This window comes from Lissotriton vulgaris, chromosome 9 (genome assembly GCF_964263255.1).
Source record: "Lissotriton vulgaris chromosome 9, aLisVul1.2, whole genome shotgun sequence".
NCBI classification, from domain to species: Eukaryota; Metazoa; Chordata; class Amphibia; order Caudata; family Salamandridae; genus Lissotriton; species Lissotriton vulgaris.
Window position 1 is genome coordinate 182,825,337 of NC_141697.1, and position 20,750 is coordinate 182,846,086.

The 20,750-nt window shown below is 44.1% G+C and overlaps 1 protein-coding gene across 1 annotated transcript in view; it reads left to right on the forward strand.

Moving 5' to 3' along the window:
- LOC147689810 (galectin-3-like) overlaps positions 1-20,750 on the forward strand; it is a 250,363-nt gene that overhangs the window by 27,965 nt on the left and 201,648 nt on the right. The window contains exon 2 of the mRNA XM_086937291.1: positions 19,253-19,307. Within this exon, the coding sequence (XP_086793417.1) occupies positions 19,267-19,307 (41 nt within the window). The 5' untranslated portion in view covers positions 19,253-19,266. The remainder of the gene's footprint in view (positions 1-19,252; positions 19,308-20,750) is intronic.

Sequence of the window (20,750 nt, forward strand, 5' to 3'; positions counted from 1 at the left end):
TGCATGTACCAGGTGCAAACTTTTCTGGGATGGTATGTAGTGTCTGGCCACACCCTTTTCCCTGCCCAAACTGATTTTCATGATCTCCTTTAACATTTATCTCACGGTCTTAATCTTCCTTTTTGTAAAAATGGTGTTTCGGCCCATTGATGGCAATTCATCCAGCTCGAAACAGAGATTCCAGCTCAACCTCAGATATAAAGATACAACTCGTAAATGACCTCTGTTAATACCAAAAGTCATAAAGTTAGACTTTTGTCTCAGATTGTCTATGTGAATCGGGCATATTGACTTTACACACATATAATGTAAAGTACAAAAACATAAACTACTAAAATTTTGTAGATCAAAACTTCAACGTTAACTGATAGATGTATTTAATTGTAATTACTAACATTGGCATTTAAATGAAAAGGCAAATTATTAAACAATATATATATATTCAAGAACAATGATGAAGGCTATTGCCGAAATGCATCAGGTTTTTCTGACATCTATGTTGGAGCGAATAAACGCTTTTTGAGTGTATGTTTCCTTTCTGTATTGGGCAGAGGAATTTTTTATATATGCATATACATATACGTATTTATTATATATACTATATAGATATATATATATTTTTTTTTTACTGAAAAAAACAAAGTTTAAGTAATGTCATAGGTGAATACAACATTAACGTTTTGAACGGAAAAAAAACACAGGGTGTAATTACAATGGCAGTCGGACGAGCGTATGCCTACTATTTCAGTGGGAATGGGATTGCCCAGCATGTAGTCGGAGGTCCCACCTGCCAGATTATGATGCAACCGCCATGTAGGGAGCCAGAAATATCCCTTTTTCTATCAAGGCTTGTGCTGTGACCCGGAAAAGGGATGTTTTGAAACATTCATGCACAAGGTGCACAGATGTTTGGGTGAGCACCACGTGTCCCCTGGTCACGTAGCAAAGGCCCACGCAGGACGGGGCCCCTGCTAGGGGCCCCCAAATTCCCTTTTCGACAGCCTTTCCATGGTGGTGGGACCTCCATGGAAAGGCTGTGGGAAATGGACATCATAATCCCTACAACGGTGAATGTAGATATTACGGTCCGACCGACGCCCCAACAGGCTCTTTGCCGGTGGCTTCGGTCTGTCCCTATGATCGCTGCGGTCTAACCGACCATATCGTAATGCAGTGGTCAGACCACTCTTCTGAATGTCAGTTGGACTTCCGCCGATGGCCTGTAGGTGGCAGTCCTACCGACATCCTAATGAGGGCCACATGAATTCACTAGTTACTATAACGTGTGCCCCCATCATGCACTGCTTATGACCTCACATATGACAGCCGTCATGACATGTTCTATGACATCATTTATGAAATTACTGATGACATCTCAAATTACATCATTGATGATATCACTGATGACATCATCCAAGCTTCTTTTCTGCACATTGCTTTTTAAACAGGTATACCATTAGATCTATGAAAGTAAGTGCAAAAAAGCTCAACTAGTGGCAATTAATTTACAGGCCCTGGGCGCAGGTAGTGCCACCTTACTAGGGATTTACAAGTACATTAAATATGCCAATAGCGTTTAAGCCAATTCCATCATGTTTTAAGGGGAGAGCACAAGCACTTTAGCACTGTTAACCAAAATGGGCATCCAATAAAGAAGGGTGAAGGCAAACTGTTTCGGGTTGACCCTGCATAAAGGGCAAAGTCAAACACGACCCCCTTTCCCCCCTCCACCAGCCAAAAGCCAGGGTCGACTAATCAATACCTTGATGGGCTTGCCTGCTTAGGTGATTAAACATGGATGAATGCCCTGTTGTCTAGGTGAACTTCTTAGCTCTATGCCTCACTGAAGTCAGTTGGATACCTCTTTCTATACTCTCCTGAGCCACTGAACTGACCCATGAGGACCTCTTCTCCTCACCCTCACGTTAGCTTGCTCATAGATGTGTCCTCATAGGCAGACAGTACTACCATGCCCAACAAAGTGATGTGACCCACTCTACCCCTTTGATGAGATTTCTGTCCCCAACCCAGGGAAAAGGCTGCCCATATGGACAGCTACCAACAGAAACCACTGACATCCGTCAGTGTCAAGAATCAGGCACCCTACTTCCACCCTACATTACACCAGTTCAGGGGTAGTATCCTAAGACTGGCCACTCAGTCTGGGGTTTGTACCTTGAGTGTGAACAGAGATAAGTCCTTCCTCGCCCTGCCTCTCCATCTGGGCTCCGTAACCACCGCTTGAGATCTTTATCCCCAGAAAACATGACCCTAGGTGACTGCCCCTCTGAGCTTTCCGGACAACAGGGGCAACTCATTTCACAGAATGCAGTCTATGGCATCTGGGGACTAACTTTGACTCTCTTCTGGGTCACCACTCCACCCCACTCCAGGGATTCCAGGACCATGGGTGGAAAAAGTCTTACACATGGGCCGGAGTTACCATACACACCTGACTGGACTACTGCTCTGGGGGAAACTAGCCTTTCCATTATCACCGTCTGCCTAGCCCCAGTGTCCTTCAGGGCAGTGACTAGTACTCCATTCACTTTCACCTGGTGAAAGTGACAATACTCACCTTCAGGGATCACCACCTAACCCTCTGAGTCTATCCCCCAGCTAAGGTCATGGTACAGTCTATGACCTACCCCTGGGGACTACTTACCCCTGAGGCCACATTCAGCTTCCCTGTAAAGATCCCATCACTAGGTGGCTTCTTTGGACCAACAGAGTGTCCCTGCTTGTGTCCTAGCTTGTGTCCCAGTCCTTCTTCAGAACCACATTATTAAGAGTATGCCAGGGTGAAAGTTTGAATAATCTGTGGTAACTGGAGTAATATCAGTAATTTTGCATTGCACATTTGTTGCAAAATGACCAAAAACTATGTGATTAGGCCTGTTTGCATAATTATGAATAATTTGTCACAAAAATTCTGCCGCCAGAGAACAGGAACAACAAACCTAGCGAGCACAAGAGACTGCTGGCTGCTTCTTTTTGTGTTCTGTTGCATTTAGATCTATTTTCCTTGGGTCCATTCTGGACACAAGGTTGCATTTTGCCTTCAGAAAAAAGTGCTAAATGCTGGGGGATGCTGCTCAAGTAATTATGTGTAATCTCATGCTATTTTGCTGTAAATTCAGGTAATCACGCCACAGCAAATTACACTAGTTTTGCCTTCCTCTAATTAAGAGGTTCAACAGGACATCCCTCAAGAAATGTTAAAACCAACGTTAAATCCAAGGAACCAACAGTGGCTCTACTTGAGGGTCTAGCAATAGGCAACCAATTTAGCAACCCAAACTCCAGACCCTTTTCATCTCCTAAACCACCCTAAGGGTAACAAAACGATCCTATTGCTGCCCACTGAAACTTCATGGTTGACAATGCCAAATTCATGTGTCCATGCCACACCTAAACAGTAATAAAGTGAAAACCCAAGATAAATCCCACACTAATTTAGAAAAATGCATTTTATCAGTAGAATCAGAGTTATACATATTTAATGTTTTTATTAAAAACTAGCACCTAAAAGATCAAAGTGCCAACCACAGACATCTAGTCACGCATGATGGGGTCAAAGTCGATAAATATGTCCGACTGCGATGGAGCACATGTGGTTGAATACTAGTGAATCGGGCGTGGCTGACAATTACCTGCAGATTTAGAAGAATTTTAAAAGGAAAATACTCTGAGAAGGTAAAGTTTAGCAGAGCAAGGCTGCAGGTTGTGTCTGAGGAGGGTGCATCGTTATCGAGGAGCCTCTGGACGAAGATGCGGTGAACATTTCTATGTTCAGACTTAGGGACATTTTTACAAGGGAATGGTGGAGCTTGGCTTTAAGCACAAAATGCTAACACCATGATTCACCCTTTCCAAAATGCAGGGATGAGCCGTATTTACAAAGACACAGCACATCCCTGTGTTTTCCCTAGCGCTGGCGCCAAATCAAGCTGTCTAGCACCAAAGTAGGACCCTAGCATCCTACTGAAAGGGTGTCTGCGTTGGGGGAATAATTGTTCATGTGCAGGAAGGTGTCCCTTCCTGCACATGCTCAATCACAAATGGTGATTTGTAACTTCTATGTGTGCTGCTTTATGCAGCACAAATAAAAGTTGCAAATCATCATTTTTTAAATGATTGTTTATTTGCAGGAAGGGACACCTTCCTGCACATAAACAATCATTCATGGCGTTTTGATGTTTCTATGTGTGCTGCACACATGGAAACAGCAAAAACAAGGAGAAATAAAGCATTTATCCTCATTTTCGACGTTTTAAGACCAGGTTTTCCCTGCGGAACTGCAACACCCATTGCCCACCCCTTTCAGGATAAGTATAACGTGAAAGGGTGCCTTAGTTACCAGGTGCCTTAAGCCACGTTAAGCCACTTAATGCTGTCATGTAAATAAGGTGAAGCCCCTATCGCCACAGGAACGTCGTTAAAAGTTCCTGTGAAGATAGGAGCTGGTAAATATGCCCCTTAGTCATGTTTTTGGAAGTCAGAAATCTCCAGTGGGACATAACAGGAGGCTGTAGTGGAAGACAATTCCAGGAGGTCAGATACCCCTTTGGCAAATGATCGCTGAGCAGGAATTGTTGAGGGATGTAGCAGGTGCAGCCAGAAAGTCTGGTCTACCAGTGATGCACTTAGGGGGATCAGCGAGCAAGTTGGCCTTGGTCTTCCCTTGGTTCTCTGAGCAGTTTTTAGCAACGTTTTGGATTTTGGCTATCTGGACACCATTAGCATCACAACCAAGGGTCCAGGGCTGGTGGGACACCACTTGAGTTGCTTCAGGACTAATTTGTGCTGGGTCAAGCTTCGGGTTTAAGATGGTGGGAGCCATTTTTTGATCTTGTGGCTCTGAACAGGAGGACAAACAACTTGCCCTTGGAGTCAATCTGGTTCAGGTGAAGAGGCAAGGCTCAAATAGCAGGTCTGGTCTCTAATGGTTCAAGGCAAGCTCCAGGCAACCAAGCAGTCTTGTGGTGTGCACAACAGGCCACAGCAGCAGGCCCAGAAGGTGAGCTAAAGAGTGGGACTAAGGACCCTAATTTTATATCTGTTTCCTCTTTGTAGGTGTGTGAAGTTTCTAGGGGTTTCTCTTTGAAGTGCTTGCAATTTCCTGACTCCCCTGCCCTGGCTCCAATCTGGCTGCAGTGACAATGTGCAGATGGCAAACCTTTGTGTGAAGGCACAGGACTGCCTATTCAGTTGCAAATGGGACTGTACCCAGCTCAACACCCCATCTTGCCTGCAGAGGGCCCATTTAGATACCCATGATCCCTCTATTGTGTGTTTCTCTGGGAAGAATTCACAAAGTCTAACTGTCAGGTACACCCATTCATGTGACCCAGGAGAGGCTGCTGCCACCAAATAGCCAAGGGCAGGAAAATGGAAACTTTATAAGTGCATTTTCAAAATTGTAATTTAAAATCCAACTGTACTATTAATTTTATTATTTGAATCTAGTAGCTATCAAACTTGAAATGCCACCTAGAATCTATCAAAGGTGAGCACTTATTAATTGTAATATGGCTGCCCAATATAATCCTATGGGGCAGGAAGACCTCACAGAAGTGAAAAATGGAATTAGGAGTTTTTCACTACCAGGACATATAAAACTTAAAAGTACATGTCCAACCTTTTTACTACAATGCACCCTGCTACCCAGGGTATACCTTAGGGATTGCTTACATGCTATAAAAGTGGAGTTTAAGTCTTGGCAAGGGGGTTATAGTGTCAAGTACAATGGGTAGTTTAAAACTGCATTCAGGCTGCAGTAGCAGATCTGGGACATGTTTGTTTTAAGGGGCTGTTTACGTGGGTTGCTCAATCAGTTTTCCAGGCCCACTAGTAATTACAGGTCGTGGGTTTATGGTATACGACTCTACAAGGAAGTTATACGTAAGTTAAATATGCCAATTTCGCATAGGCCAATTAAAACATGTTTAGGGGAGAGAGAGCACAAGCACTTTAGCACTGGTTAGCAGTGGTAAAGTGCACATAGTCCTAAGGCCAACAAAAACAAATTCAGCAAAAAGTGGAGGGAATAAAGCTCAATGTTTGGGGGTGAACCTGCAGAGAGGTCCTGGTCCGAAATACACCTACTCTAGCCTTCTAATTATTAAACTTATATACCATTTACATTTACATCCTAAAATTCATGATGAAACATTTCGATTGAGTGATTTGCGTAACCATCATCATTCTTTAACACAAAAATTATTGCTACGTTGATTTGGGATTTATTTTTACACACAACAATTACAGAGTATTAAAAAATGGACGTTTTATATAGCTCAAGCTTAACCCGAATGTATCAGGTGTCAGAGTGCTTTACATGAGCATCAGTTGTGTTACATAAGGACAGATTTATTTTTGTTAGGCACCGGGAGATTAAGTGATTTGCCCAGAATCACAGGATGTTAAACGTCGTTGCAGAGACTTGTAGCCGGTTCCCTAAATCTGAGGTCGACCACCCTAGCAGTTATGCTGCATCCTCCCCCCTACATTCTGGGTATGATTACACACCACGTGACCCATCACAAAATGTAAGCATGGACCATGCGATGCTAAAACAATGAGAGATGAATAGTTCTGGTAACATGCAGAGCTAGGGGAACGAATATGTGGAATTGAGTGGTATCTCTTGACGATGTAAGCCACTGGCATGGTTGATTGGCCTAACCTCACAATTTGATTATGACGTGATTTGCTCTACAATGGGGCTATCATTCTTATTTTCCCTTACAATATGTGACTACAGGGTGCACCCGCCCCAAGACTCTATGGGGCTCCGAAAGGAGAAATATATGTTGGATTAAACACATTTGTGTTTTTCCTTACATATACCAATACACAAGTTATTGGTTATCTGAAAAAATGTCAAATGGGCAAATCTCACAGCCCTAACACAATGATAATTCTACTTAAAGATTGGAGACACTACATGTGTGTGTGTTACCATCATACACATCAGGGTGCAATGTTCACAGTGTGTCACACAGCATGTAACACACGCTGCGTTTGTACATTAGTATACATGTGAGAACAGACTCTTAGTAATTGTGCCTCTCCTTTGAACCACAGATACAATAAGATATTCCTCATTTGAGTTTGTATGCATTGCATGCTTGAATGTAAATACACTGATAGGACTGACTGCACCAATAGTGCAGCAACATCAATTTGTTATGTGCAAAGGGCGTCCCCACAAAAGCCAATTGTATATTTATCCATAGATCCCTCCCCCTAAAACTCAAAAAAGCTCATTTGAGGTTCAAGGTAGTGCTCATCCAGATACAGACATGTTGGCATGCACAAAGCGGCAGGCACCGCGCGGTGCCTGCCGCTTTGTGCATGCAAATGCAGGGGGGTACCATAGGTACCCCCCATGTGCACCCCCAATCCCCCTTCACCCTGGGGGCCCGCAAGGGCCCTCCACAAGCAAAGGTCCACATGCTTTTCCACAGCGGAAAAACCGCCGCGGAAAAGCATGTTTACACATGCTTCCTAATTTGGCTGGCGGTGTCTTGCAGACACAGCCACCAAATAGCAGGCTACACCCTGCGGATCAGCGGCGGATGGACCTGCCGTCTGCCGCTGATCCTACCGCCATCCTGATCTGGCGGGTGGTGTTCACAGGGACCGCAGCAGTGAATCTGCATCCTCCGGGCCGGTGGTGGCTTCCACCGGCCCGGAGGATGTGGATTCACCTCCATCCTAATCGAGCCCTAAATTTGAAGTCTGTGGTTTGCTGGTTCACAACATATTTGTCAAAAAATACTGCTTTGAAAGGTAGGAATAATCTACATATATATAAAACAACAGGCAACTGCAGGATGGACAGCCCCAGGATGCAGCAGTGAAGCCATGCATGCTGAGTATATGTGAGACGCTGCAGAGACTGAGATGGCCAGTCTGGAGGCCCAACCCCAGAGGAGTGGAGGCCGCCTGGAGATAAGCAACGTTGCGGCCTCCGAGAAGTGATTGCAAAACGGTGAGCCGGGGGCATGAGGTAGGCTCGCCGGCTGTCTTTGAGGGGTGGGGTGGAAGACAGCCCCCCCCTCCCGAGGGCTGAAGGCACGCTGGGCCCTGCACCTGATCCAAAGTGGGGGACATCAATGGAAGGGTGCCAGGGAGATGGCCGAGCGCCGGATGCTGAGTGGACCCAATGAGTTAGGGATGCTGAGGGTGACGGGCCCTGGCAGAGAAGGCAACAGAATATGGGCCTGAGCTGACCCCCTGAAAAATGGGGACACATTCCTCGCAATGCCTGCGAGCGCAGTCTAATCTCCTGCAAAGGCCACATGGGGGACACCCGCTTGACAGACAGGGCATATACATGAGGGGACTCACAAAGCGAAGCTGAAGGTTAGGGTGCTACATGGACCCTCCGTTGCTCAGTAGCCATGACACCCCGCACACAACCCCCGATCTGCATCGCAAAACAACAGGGAGTGGTGAGGCCCGAATGAAGACGGTACATGCCCTGGATGCAAAACGTTGCATACAAGATCTTGAGGGACAATTTTAAAACTAGCTTCCAGCAACACAGCTACTCAACACCCAAAATCAGCTATGGCGAGCAAGTGGTCCCCACTGACAAAGGAAAACCTCAAAATGTGCCCTGCTGAAATAAAGCAGGCCCTGGAAAAAATATTTTCATGACACCCTGCAAGATGTGTGCACCGAAATTGGAGATAAAAAAACAACCTGCGCATTTTTCTGGCCAACGCATTGAAAGAGCTGAGGAGTTTATCTCAAACTCACACCTTTTTCGAGAAAGAACACATAATGGGGACAGCATGCAATTCAAGGAAACCCCAGTATGGCAACAGTGAAGTGTCCGATTTTTAGGGTCTAACTGCGACACCAGTCCAAAAACAGTCTTTAAACGGGTGACCACAGAACTGAATAAGAAGCAAATTAGGTACAGATGGATTGTTCCCGGGGGCCTACAGCTCATGTGGATGGACTCTGAGAGAACAGTGAAAACTCCAGAGAATGGTGGCAGAATGCTGGGCATCCCAGTTATGTTATGTTAATATCCTTTTAAAGTGCTTGATTACCCTAGGGTGTGTTGCTCCTGAATTTGATAATGGAGAAGAGACATGCAAGAGGGGCAGCAATAAGCTAGCATGTACTGAAAAGCCAGGTTTTTAGGAGCTTCCTGAAGGTAATAGGATTAGGTGCGCTCTTGATATGAAGTGGTAGAGCATTTCAGGTTACTATCATTGCCAAAACAAAGCGCCTGCCTCCATAAGTGGAGCATTTGAATTTGGGACCAACAATGTATTTGGCCATGGCAGATCGTAAAACTTGGGTTATAACTAGTGACACTTGAAAAAAGTTGGGGCCTAAGCCATAGAGTGCCTTGTAAGCGATGAATAGTGCCTTGAACGTGATGCGCTGTCTGATAGGAAGCCATTGGAAGTGTTTGATGACAGTGGCTACTGAAGGATGTCTTGTGATTTTTAGGAGAAGTCTTCTGCAGCAGTTTTTTCAGTATTTGCAATCTACTAAGGATGTATTGGTTTGCGGTGAGTAATAAGCCATTGAAATAATAAAGTTTGGTCATTATAAGATAGGCTATGAGGGTTTTCTGAAGGTGAACTGGAATAAACAGAAGAATCTTTTTTTAGCCTTTTCAAAGTGAAAAAGGTGGAGGAGGACAGGGCACTGCCATGATTAGTATAACTTAGTTTAATGTCAATCAAAATTCCCAAGTTCTGAGTCTTGGAGACAGGAGTTGAGAGAAGGCCCATATCTGTTGGCCAGCAGGATGGGGTCGAGAAGGAAGTATGTACCCCAAAAAGTGCCACTTCCTTTAGAAGAAGAGGAGAGCGACTGTGAAGGGAACCCACTACAGGCTATGAGGAAGCAGCACAGAAAAATAGTATCGGCGGACGACAGAAGACAGACACCACATTGACTTCCTACAGGAAAAGCGCAGAGAATGGACACATGCCAAAAGGACTGTAATGCAAAGGAAAAGAAAAAGGGATATGACTAGAGTCCAAAAATCAGAGAGGGGGGAATGGATCACTCGTCCTGTATAACCAGGCTCTTTGCTAGTCTGGAAACCTTCGTAAAAATCCTCATATACATACACAGGCGCTGGGCGGTATATCTTGCTTCTCCGCCTTAGTGTACTGTAGCAGCCTTATCATCGGGTTTTTATCTTTGTGAGTATGCTGTACCTCCACCTGGTGGAAGACCGACTGGCTTGCCAGTAGTGTCCAGAAATGAAAAACAAGAGGGCGTATATGTGCTCTAGTGCAGTGAGTTAAAATTCCCTACATCACTTTACAGTTAATATTTATTGGAAAAAATGGTGATGTGGGAAATTAAAAAGGAAGTCATGCTTGTGTGGATCCAGCTACTAATCCACCGCACTGGTGTTGGTCGACATGTTTCAGCCTCGTGCTGACTTCTAGAGGCTTTCTTCAGGACCGGGGTGTGTCAAGGAGTGCCTTATGGCTCCTATTAAAGTGGCGAACTTACCACTTGTGCGCAGAGAGGTCAGACCAGTTGTATCTGTACCTCTTTTTAGTTGTGATGCGCTTACTCGGGATGCCATTGAGCTAGTAGAAACCACATTTGGTTCAGTCAAGTCACTTGCTTGTTCTAGCTCTGCATACGGTGACCTCTCTGCCCACACGTGGTAAGTTAGCCACTTTAGCAGGAGCCCGTCTGACCTTGTGAGTGATGGGGTCCACAGGGAAGAACTGGCCCAAACCATATGTAACTACTTTACTGAAAAACAAACCGAGCAACATGTTGTATGGTTATTTCTCTATCTTCTTACTTCCCTTGCTCTCTGGTCAGTCTGGGTGGAATGTTGTACATGTCATAGAATGTTGGATGGGTGAACTGATTCAGTTGGTGACTGAAGGCTGAGCTGCCAGGAGGACAGCTCCTGGTGGGGCGTATTTACAGAGATACTTACTGGCTTACTTTCCATCTTGGCTTCAGCATCATATTTCTTTAAACTTGTTTTACAATAAATACTTACTTGAAACTACCACCTCTGGACCCATTATCATTGTAACACAACACCTCTCATGTGACCCTCTAGGACGCATTCAAAGTCATCTTTAGGGGAGCAGCCATGGCATTAATGCCTAACAAGTAAAGGCAGTTAAAGCAATGTGAACAGCACCTCATAGCAAAATTGGAAACAGCAGATGGCACACATAAAAACTCAGAGAGGGAGCACAAGGAATTGCAAGGGCAACTTAGAGTCCTAATAACTGAAAGGGTAGAGATAACACTACTAAGACTGAAGAAGAAATTTTATGAAAAGGGAAATAAAACTGATAAATCGCTCGCCATTAAACTATGGGAACTATGGGAGTTGTTCATTGATAGCAAACAAAAATGTCAACAATCCGAGGCAGAAAGACTGCAATAACTGAATCCTGAGCCACATATACTCCATACTGGGAGCCCCACATCCAAGAGAGCCTGACCTGGTGCTGTTTGCTATTGCAAGTAGACAGTGGGGTTAGTGAGGCAGAAGGTTTGAAATAAGGTGCAGAGGCAAGGTACTATTGAGATACTGCCTATGGGTGACCAAGGGGCTGATTGCTCTAAATTAGAGGAAGCAAACTGCACTGCCAGCAGAACTATGGATTTGAAACCTGTGGTACACAATGGCTCTGCAGAAGCTGACATATAACCTGTTGGACAATGCTAAACAATTTGGGAGCATCTGGTCTTCATTAATACAGCATCTCACGTCTCTGCCAATGACTCGATCTATACCAGGGTATGCCCCCCTGTTAGGCATGGGACCAAACTAATCACCGAGTGGAAGCACCCGGACAGGGACAATATGGTACATGGCAGGAGAGGACCTCAATATGTCAAGGATCACAGATAGCAAAATAAAAAAAACATATGAGTGGAGTGTGTTGTGGGGAAGAGAGAGGCGGGAGTGTGGCAGGTGAGTTGGTGTGGGTTTTTGTTTTGGGCCATGTATGAATAGGTTGTGGGGACACTGGAATTTGGTTGCCGTACATGACAACCTGGAGTGAGAGATACCACTCCAGATCCTGTAAGTGACATGGCTTTGTTTAGCTAAAATGGCAATAAAACGTGTAATACAAAAAAGAAATGTGTGAGAAATTGGGTTATTGGTTGCTAGAGCGGGTGAAAGTCACCAGCTCAGGCTGACCACGATAAAGTGCGGGCCAGATACAGGGATCAGATTGGTCTTGTTGAAAATGTTACCTTCTCAAAGTTTAGTGTGAAGAGTTCTGTCTGTGGTGGAGGAGGGCGCAAGGAGGAGAGAGAGCATTGTGTATGGTCGCCACTGTAGGAAACATAGCAGGGTTGGCATTGTGGATGGTTGTCACTGTAGCATGAAGATCTGGTTGGGCGTCACAGATGATCATTGCTGGAGCTTCACATTGGCGGTCGCCATAGGCTCCTATTGCTGTAGCAGGAAGTGCAGAATATGCATTGCCTGTTGCCGCTGGCACAAATAGTCTGGCTCACTGGAGCTTCACATTGGCAGTCGTTGTGGGCTCCAAAGTCTAAAACTTTACGATTGTCCTTTCTTTCCCTGGAGGAACTCACTTCATGCTAGCCAAGGGTCCAAGGCCTAGGGATGCACCTCTTGGGTTTTAGGAACTCACTCCAGCAGAGGCAAGCAGGGCTCAGTCCGGTCCAGTTGCAGGTCCAGTGCAGCATTTTTCTGGGCAGTTTCAGGAAGGCCTCTAGAGCTTGTTGTGTCCCTGTAGCTCAGACAGAATGTCAGCCAACTGACCTTTGGGGTCACCCAGGTAAAATGGGATGAAGGAAACAGGTCCAGCCTTCCTTCTCATAGAGCAGGGGAGTCCGTAAACTGAAGGCCAGTCCCAGTCCTTAAGCAGCAGGGCAGTCTTCTGGTAGCAGAAGGGCAGTCCTCTGGGGAACAAGACAGGCGTCAAGCAGCAGGAAAGTGGTCAGGGGAACAAGGCAGTTCTTCTACTATGATGTACACAGGTCCAGGAGTGTATTGATGATTGGCTCAGGAGGTAGAATATGTTCACTTCCTGCCAGCCTTTAAAGTGGGGAAATTCCCTAAATTACTCAAAATCTGGTTCTGGAAAGTGCGCCCCTTCCCCTGGTAAGGCTCCAAGAAGTCTGAGGTGACAATTTCCTTTGTGTGTGCTGGAGGCAAGCCCTTTGAATTGCAATTGGGGCAGAGCACAGGTCTTTACGCTGCCCTCCTCTCTGCCCACACCTTGTCCCTTTTGTGTCACTGTCTGGAAATAAACCATGCTCCAACCACAGAGCCATTCTCAGCATGTGGCCTAGGACATTTGAAGAAGACACATATGGATATGAAAAAAATTGTAAACTTTCTAAAAATTGCATTTTTAGAACTATTGCTTACATTCTGATTATACCACTATGAAGGATTTTAAATTACAATTAATTTGATAGTAAACACCATTGGGGCACTTCGGTATTGCAGAAGGGGCTGGGGACGTTGTGCTGCCCCTTCTGTAATACCAATAATGCTGGCACACATAAAGCAACAGCGCTATCTGCAGGGGGTGTTCCCTCATTTGCATGGGGGCGTGCCCCATGCAAATGAGGGAATCTCTTTGCCTCTGTGCCATCGCCGTATTACAGACGCGGGTGCAGAGGCAAAGAAGCTGTTAGGAGGTGCAGTGACAGTGCGCCACCTTTCAGGTGGCTTACTGTCTGTGCACCTCCTGAGAGCAGCCCTCTGCAAGGGGTAAATGGGATCCTATGAACCCATCAGACATCCCCTTGCAGGCAGATGCAGTCTCGATCCTGCAAAATGGGGTGAAGGATATCAGGTCGACTGTTTTAGGGAATCTGGCATCAACCTTCCGCTGCACAATGACCAAAGCACAAACAAATCTCTGACAAGATGGGACCGCAAGATAAACACTCGCTCCTAACATCTGCTGTGGATCAGAAGCACATTTTTAGCTAGCATGTCAGCACGACTAACTCCACTGTTCTTTTTATCTGTTTTTTTTCTTTGATTTGGGGGGGTTAACACCCCATATACCACCTTTTAAAAAAAAGACTTTATCCCCTCTACCCTTTTTCTCCCCTGGACCCTAAAAACTCCTTACCTTATTTTACTTCAACGCACTCTTGAACCCTAATATCCCTTACCCACCTTTACTTCTACCAACACCTGAATCCTAAAAAACCCTTTAACCCTACCCACCACTAAACTCTAAAACCCCATTACTATCCTTTAACCCTACTGGCTCGCAACATAAAACATATTAGCCTCTCTTTACCTGTACCTGACCCTGAATCACAAAAAACCCTTACCTCTACCCACCCAAAAACCGCTTAAACTCCCTTGGTACCCTTTACCTCTTCCCTCCCCTGAACCTTAAAAACCCCCTACTTCCCTTTACCTCTACCCAACTCTTAACCTTAAAAAAGTCTTACTTCCCTTTACAGCTACCTCCCACTAAATCCTAACATTCCCTTACCTCCCTTTAACCTTACCTGGCCCTAAGTCGTCCCAAAAATCCTTACCAACCTTTACCTCTACACACTTCTGAACCCTAAAACCCGTTGGCATCCTTCACCTCATTCCTCCCCTCAACTTTAAAAGACCCATACCTCTCTTTTCTTTTACCTTCCACTGAACCTTAAAAACAGTTTTCCTCCCTCACCTCTGAACCCTAAAACCCCTCACCTCCATTTACCTCTAACCACCCCTGAGCGCTAGAAACTCTTTACCTCAATTTCCCTCTATGTACCCCAGAACCCTAATCATCCCAGACTTCCCTCTACTCTACCCACACCTGAACCCTAAAATCCCCATGGTTACCTTTACCTCTTTCCTCTCCTGAATCCTAAGAACCCCTCAACACCTTTTACCACTACCCACCTCTGAACCCTAAAAACTCCTTATTCCCCTTTACCTCTACCCAATCGAACCTTAAAAACAGCATACCTTCCTTTACCTCTACCTCTACCCACAGCTAAAGCCTAAACCCAGCTGACTGCCCTTTATCTCTACCCACCACTGAACCCTAAAACGCTCTTACATCTGTTTAACTCTACAAGTCCTGTACCATAAAAAGCCCTTACCTCCCTTTACCTCTACTCGCCCCTGAACCCTAAACACCCTTTACCACCTCCTGCCCCTGAATCCTACAAAAACCCTTACCTCCCTTTAGCACTACCTGCCTCTAATCCCTAAAAATCCCCTGTCAAAAATTATCTGAGAGGGGTCAGTCCCCACAGCACGTAGTAATTACATTTCTTGTTTCAGGGTAAAGTCACTAATAAAACCTGAGGTCACCCCCTGGTAGCAGATGGGCTTAACTTAGAGGCAATGTGTAACATATTTATGCAGTACTAAAACAGCAGTAAAGTTGAAATGCAAAACAATATCAATACCAAAATGAATTAGAAAAATAGAGGAAACTGTAATAAACAAAAACACACCACCATGACAAAAATCCAATAAGGGTAACCAGAGATATTAATGTTTTACGGTTTAAGTAAAAATAGCACCAAGAAGCCCAAGTGTCATTGATAGTCAATAGTCATGGTAGGCAGAGACCTAGACACGATTTGACACTGACCGCAATGGAGCACAGGTCAGATGCACCAACCAGGTTTGTCCTGTCAAAGATTTTATCTTCGGACTTCTGTTGTTCAAGTCCCAATCCACCACAGGAGTACACTTCTAAATCCCCCCAGGATAGCAGGGAAGGAATTTAAAGATGCACAAAATGGCAGGCAGGGCCCACTCCAGGTTGAGACCCTGGACAGTTGCAGAAAAGGCCTCTTGGAGCTTGTTGTATCCCTGTAGCTTATATAGGATGCCAGCCTTATGACTCTTGGAGTCCACTTCTTTGTCTTGGTACAAGAGGGAGCAGGTCCAGTCCTTCAAGGCTCTCCTCAGGTCTCAGACAGCAGGTACTGTCCCTTTCTGATCTTCCACAGGTCAAGGAGGGATCTGAAGTAGGTTGCTGGAGAATTCAAATGTATGCCTGGCTCAAGCTTGTGGGTGCAAATGATCTCAGAGAATGCCCTAACCAATGGGGTAAGTTTACCAGGGCTAACCCTACCCACTTTTGGCATTTTCAAGATGGCTAAAGTCTTCAGCCTCACTAAACCGTGGCTCTGAGGTTTAGAGGTGTGCGTAGTGAATGTACTATTGTATACCAGTGTCCTCCTACATGTAATACAAAAATCCAGTTTTAGGCAGTTTATTTACCCCAGAGAGATTGAAGTCTGATAAAATCAAAGCGCAGATTTCACCAACCAGACATTAGATAGACACAATATGCTTTGGCATTCTGTTTCCCTTCCTTGTTTTGCACCCAAATGTTATATGTTAAACCCCAGCAGACCAACAAGCAGTAAGTGACATTCAAGCATGATTTGACACTCTAATGTCAAAGAAGATTCTCACAGCTCCACCCCAGTGTTCTCTCTATACCACTTCTTGGACAGCTCTTTGGTGCTTAGCTGACTAGAAGGACATACAGGAAGGAAAGCCCAGTTGTGGCCTACATATGCCTGTGACTGTAAAGGACCCTGATAAAATATTTATTAAGGTCCTTGCTCCGACAACCCTTTGAAGTGCACTCAGGGACCCAGAAACAATCCTGTCAAGGGGAGGACAACACCTCGCCACACCCAAAGCTCATTGTTCCTGCCCTAGGAGCAGACACTTCTCACCACAGGAGAGCCACCATGCTGCCAGTTGACTGTTGAATATTCACAGAAAGTCCTCCAGAGACTTTAGGCAGATAAAATGTAAATTTTCAAGAGTATCTTTCCATACTTGTTTGACAAAATACAACTTTATGATTAAATTGGATTTGGTTGAACTAGTAAAAAGAGTCCTTGAAATATTTCTGTAGATATGACTAATCTGAAATTAGTATTATAAAGTATTATAATGTAATCCTGCATTTCTCTATGGAAGTAACCAGCCTTGCTAAAGAGAAAATAGCTTTTATGATTTTTCACAGGTAAGACATATAGAATACTGAACTTCTACATGTCCTACTTTTAAGTACCATGCACTATACCCTATGGGCAGTGAGGCCTACCTTAGGGGAGACTTATTAATATTCAAAAGGAAGATTTATGCCTGATAAAAAGGTTTAGTTTGACAGGCTGAATTGGCAGTTTAAAACAGCACGTGGCAAGCTTGGAAGCATGCTGTACTTTGTCACTAGAGTAGTGACCACAATGAGTGATGCAGCCCATTGGTGACATTTAACTTACAGGCCCTAGAAAGACTGTAAGTACCATATATTAGGGACTTATAGGTAAGGTAAATATTCCAATCAGGAGAATACCAATTTTACCATGTTGAAAATATGAGCACAAGCATGTTATCACTGGTTATCAGGGGTAAAGTACATAGAGTTCAGCAAAAAGGCCAGAAAGAAAATTGGGGTGGCCTGACGAAAGGGCAAATTTCCAACACCACCTAACTTCCTTTGCCTCTACCTGTCCATTGAAACCTAAAGTACCCTTAATGTCATTTATCACGGCCCACCAGTGGACCCTAAAACCCCTTTAAAACCCTTATAATCCAGCACCCTCCCCATGTCTGAATGCTACAAATACCTTTACTGGTCTTTCGATCCTCTTTCTTAACCCACACCAGAACTCTAAAACCTCTGTAAAACCCTTATCACCCAAAACCCTTATCAATAGAATTTTTTTCCACATGTAATGTAATTACTTTGTAGAATGTAATTACTTTTCAGAATGTAAATAAACCTGTAAATGGCAAGAAAACATACTTGCACACTGTAATTACATGCTTGCCTTTCTATTTCACTTCAAAAGTATGTGATTGTATATGTTTATTACAAACTGTGGCTCACAGACCACAGGCAATTTGTATAGGGTCTATCAAAAGTACCCAAAACTGTCCCTATCCCCCTCCCAAAATATAGCGTCCGATTACGATGTAGTGGGAAACTTTCCGCCCGAGACCGTCTCGGGTTCGGGAGTGACCGACATGCTGTCTGCGGTTCCGGCTGACCGATTATGATGAGATTGAATACTGTTCGGTCAGAGCCACATGTTTCCTATGGGACCCTGTGTTTCAACCAACATCACAGGCTCCTATGGGATAATGGTGTGTGTGTGGAAAATACGGCACCCTGTCGTGGGCACCCCATAGTGCCTGCCACACAGTGCAGGGTTTTATAGGGGGTCACTTAGGTACCCCGTCAGCCCCCAACCAGAGGCCTCCATGCTAGGGGCCCCCATAGTCACTCTCTGACAGCCGTCCCGTGTTGGACAGGCCGACTCGGAAAGGCTGTTGGAAATTGGCATCGTAATCGCATGGTCAGAAATGCTGTCCATAGAGGTGTACGATGCGGTTCCCACCGGCTTAAATTCTCCAAGAGCCAGTCGGAGCTGTTTTGGAGTGACCCCTCGGTTTACCTTCCGACCGAGAACATCGTTATCGGTCGGGTGGATTGTAAACCGACCAAGTCCATTGGAAGGGTTCTGACATGATCAAGGAGATTCCGACTGTTGGGAGGAGGCTTTCCACCTGACATCGTAATGCGCCCCTTAGTGTCTCCTACGCCCCTGTCTTCGTCTCAAAATCCTGTGATTCTGGACAAATCACATAATCTCCCCTGTGCCTAAAAGAATGAATGTGAATTTGTGTAATGTAACCAGTGCCCATGGTAAGTGCTCCAAAAAGGAGTTTGTTCAATAATAAAAAGGCCAAAAAAATAAAAAATTGTACCTCATTCACAGCATGAACAGCGGATGGCCACTAAATAAAATTAATCAATCTATGATTAGTCTGTGTTCCACAGACAGAAAAGGAAGTGATGCATGTAGGCCAATTAGAAGCAGCAAAAACAAGCGGCAATGATGCCAACGAATGATAGGCAATAAAGGGGCTGCAAGCCCTTTATTGTAAACAATACCTTTCCCTGCAGACAGCGCATGCGCTGTCGGCACGCTAGACCTATAAATGGTTAGCCAACTTTTATTTCATTTGACATTGCTTTTGCATGTGTTTACTCACAGCTTAACTATTCTGGTTTTGCCAATAAATACTCGTGTGCATGCATGCTCATTTGAGTAAACACAAAGGTCACTGTTACATGGCGGGTTATTTCTAATTTTGATTGATTTGCAAGGTTATGAGTGGAACACTAAAGAGTGATACGTTAGATTTATAAATCAAAAAAATATCACTTTTGCTCTCTGAAGAATAAAACATAAAAATGTTTTTTTTAATATCTTCTAGGTGCTGCTGCAACCATGCTGGCATTTCTAGCAGGATGTTTCCTTCTTGCCAACCTGTAAGTGTATAAACATTTTTATGGAGTTTACAATTTGGGAAGCAAAAACAATGTTATCTGCATTTTAGTCGTATGTTGTTTTAAAAGTGGCGATCTAAAAACTGAAATGTAAAAGACAAACCTTTAGAATATATGCAGCGAAATCACCCACCTCATGACATTAGTAGGCTCTTTCAAGCCAGTGGGCTCTCATTAAAGCTGTGTACATGTTCTGCTAAGAATCCTTTTTTAGGTCACACAATGTGTGAGAGGCCCTCTCAGCATCCATAACTAAGTACACACAAATATTGTCGGTTCCCTCTCATTAACAAGCATACTGCGGGGTCTCCAGAGAATTCCTCAGTATTGTACATAACCATCACCCATCATTAATCTAAATGATTTCAAGTGCAAACATACAAACTGGAAACCAGCATGCATTATCTTAGTTTAGATCAGAAACCATTAACCATTAATGTGTGATATAAAAAATTGTCAAACAATGGGCTAGACCAAACTTACTCAATGCTTTCATTGCCCAAACCTACCAATGTTAACTTCCAAATAATTTAGTAAGGGCGTGGGTAAAGAAAATAGCGGAATAGAATATGAATCAAAATAGAGGTCATACATAGCACTGGAGTAGCTCTGAAAATTAGGATGGGATAATGTTTGATCGAGAGGGGAGCACAGAACTATGCATATGAGGTTATTTAATAATTATGAAGGAATTTGATATTAAAACAAGCTTGCTATTAAGGGATTAGCGCCTAAATTTCATGGGAAAGCCGGCATATGAACTGGACATCAGCAGATGTTCCACTACAATCTTTAGACTGGACGATTTCCCTTCAAAAGCTGAAAAAAGTGACTTGCTTCATTTACCACACGCTGTTACAATACAACCCTTATTTTATGCTCTATTTATTTATACTTGCCTATTTGTTCAGTACAGTACTAATGCTTGCTGCACAATCAGCAGAAGTAATTCTGGGTGAGCTGCAAAGGCTATGAATCTGAAAACCCAATTAATTAGAACAAACATTCATGATTTAGTGGATATACAACTAGGTCATTAAATACTTACTAAAGAGCAGTTATGTGAATAATTTCTGTAAATGAGCCACAATGTATTTCCAGGAACTATGCTGCTTGAGTCAATCAAGTGAAATAGCACCATTTTTTAAAATATTTAATTTGATTTTTTACTGCATAATGTTACTACGAACCTTGCATACTAAATGTTAAAAAAGGCATTAGTATGAGAGTGGGGAAAGTGCATACGGAGGATAAATTAGTGTGAGAAGATTCAAGTGCTTGAGAGCCAAAAAAGTTGAAAAGAGTGTGGTGAACAGGGCCCACATGGTGATGGTTTAGTGAAGGCTGTAGAAGCTTATTTTTGCAAGAGAGTGAAGGCAGAGTGTGCAAGGGGGCATCAATGCACAAAGTGACTTACAAAGAAGA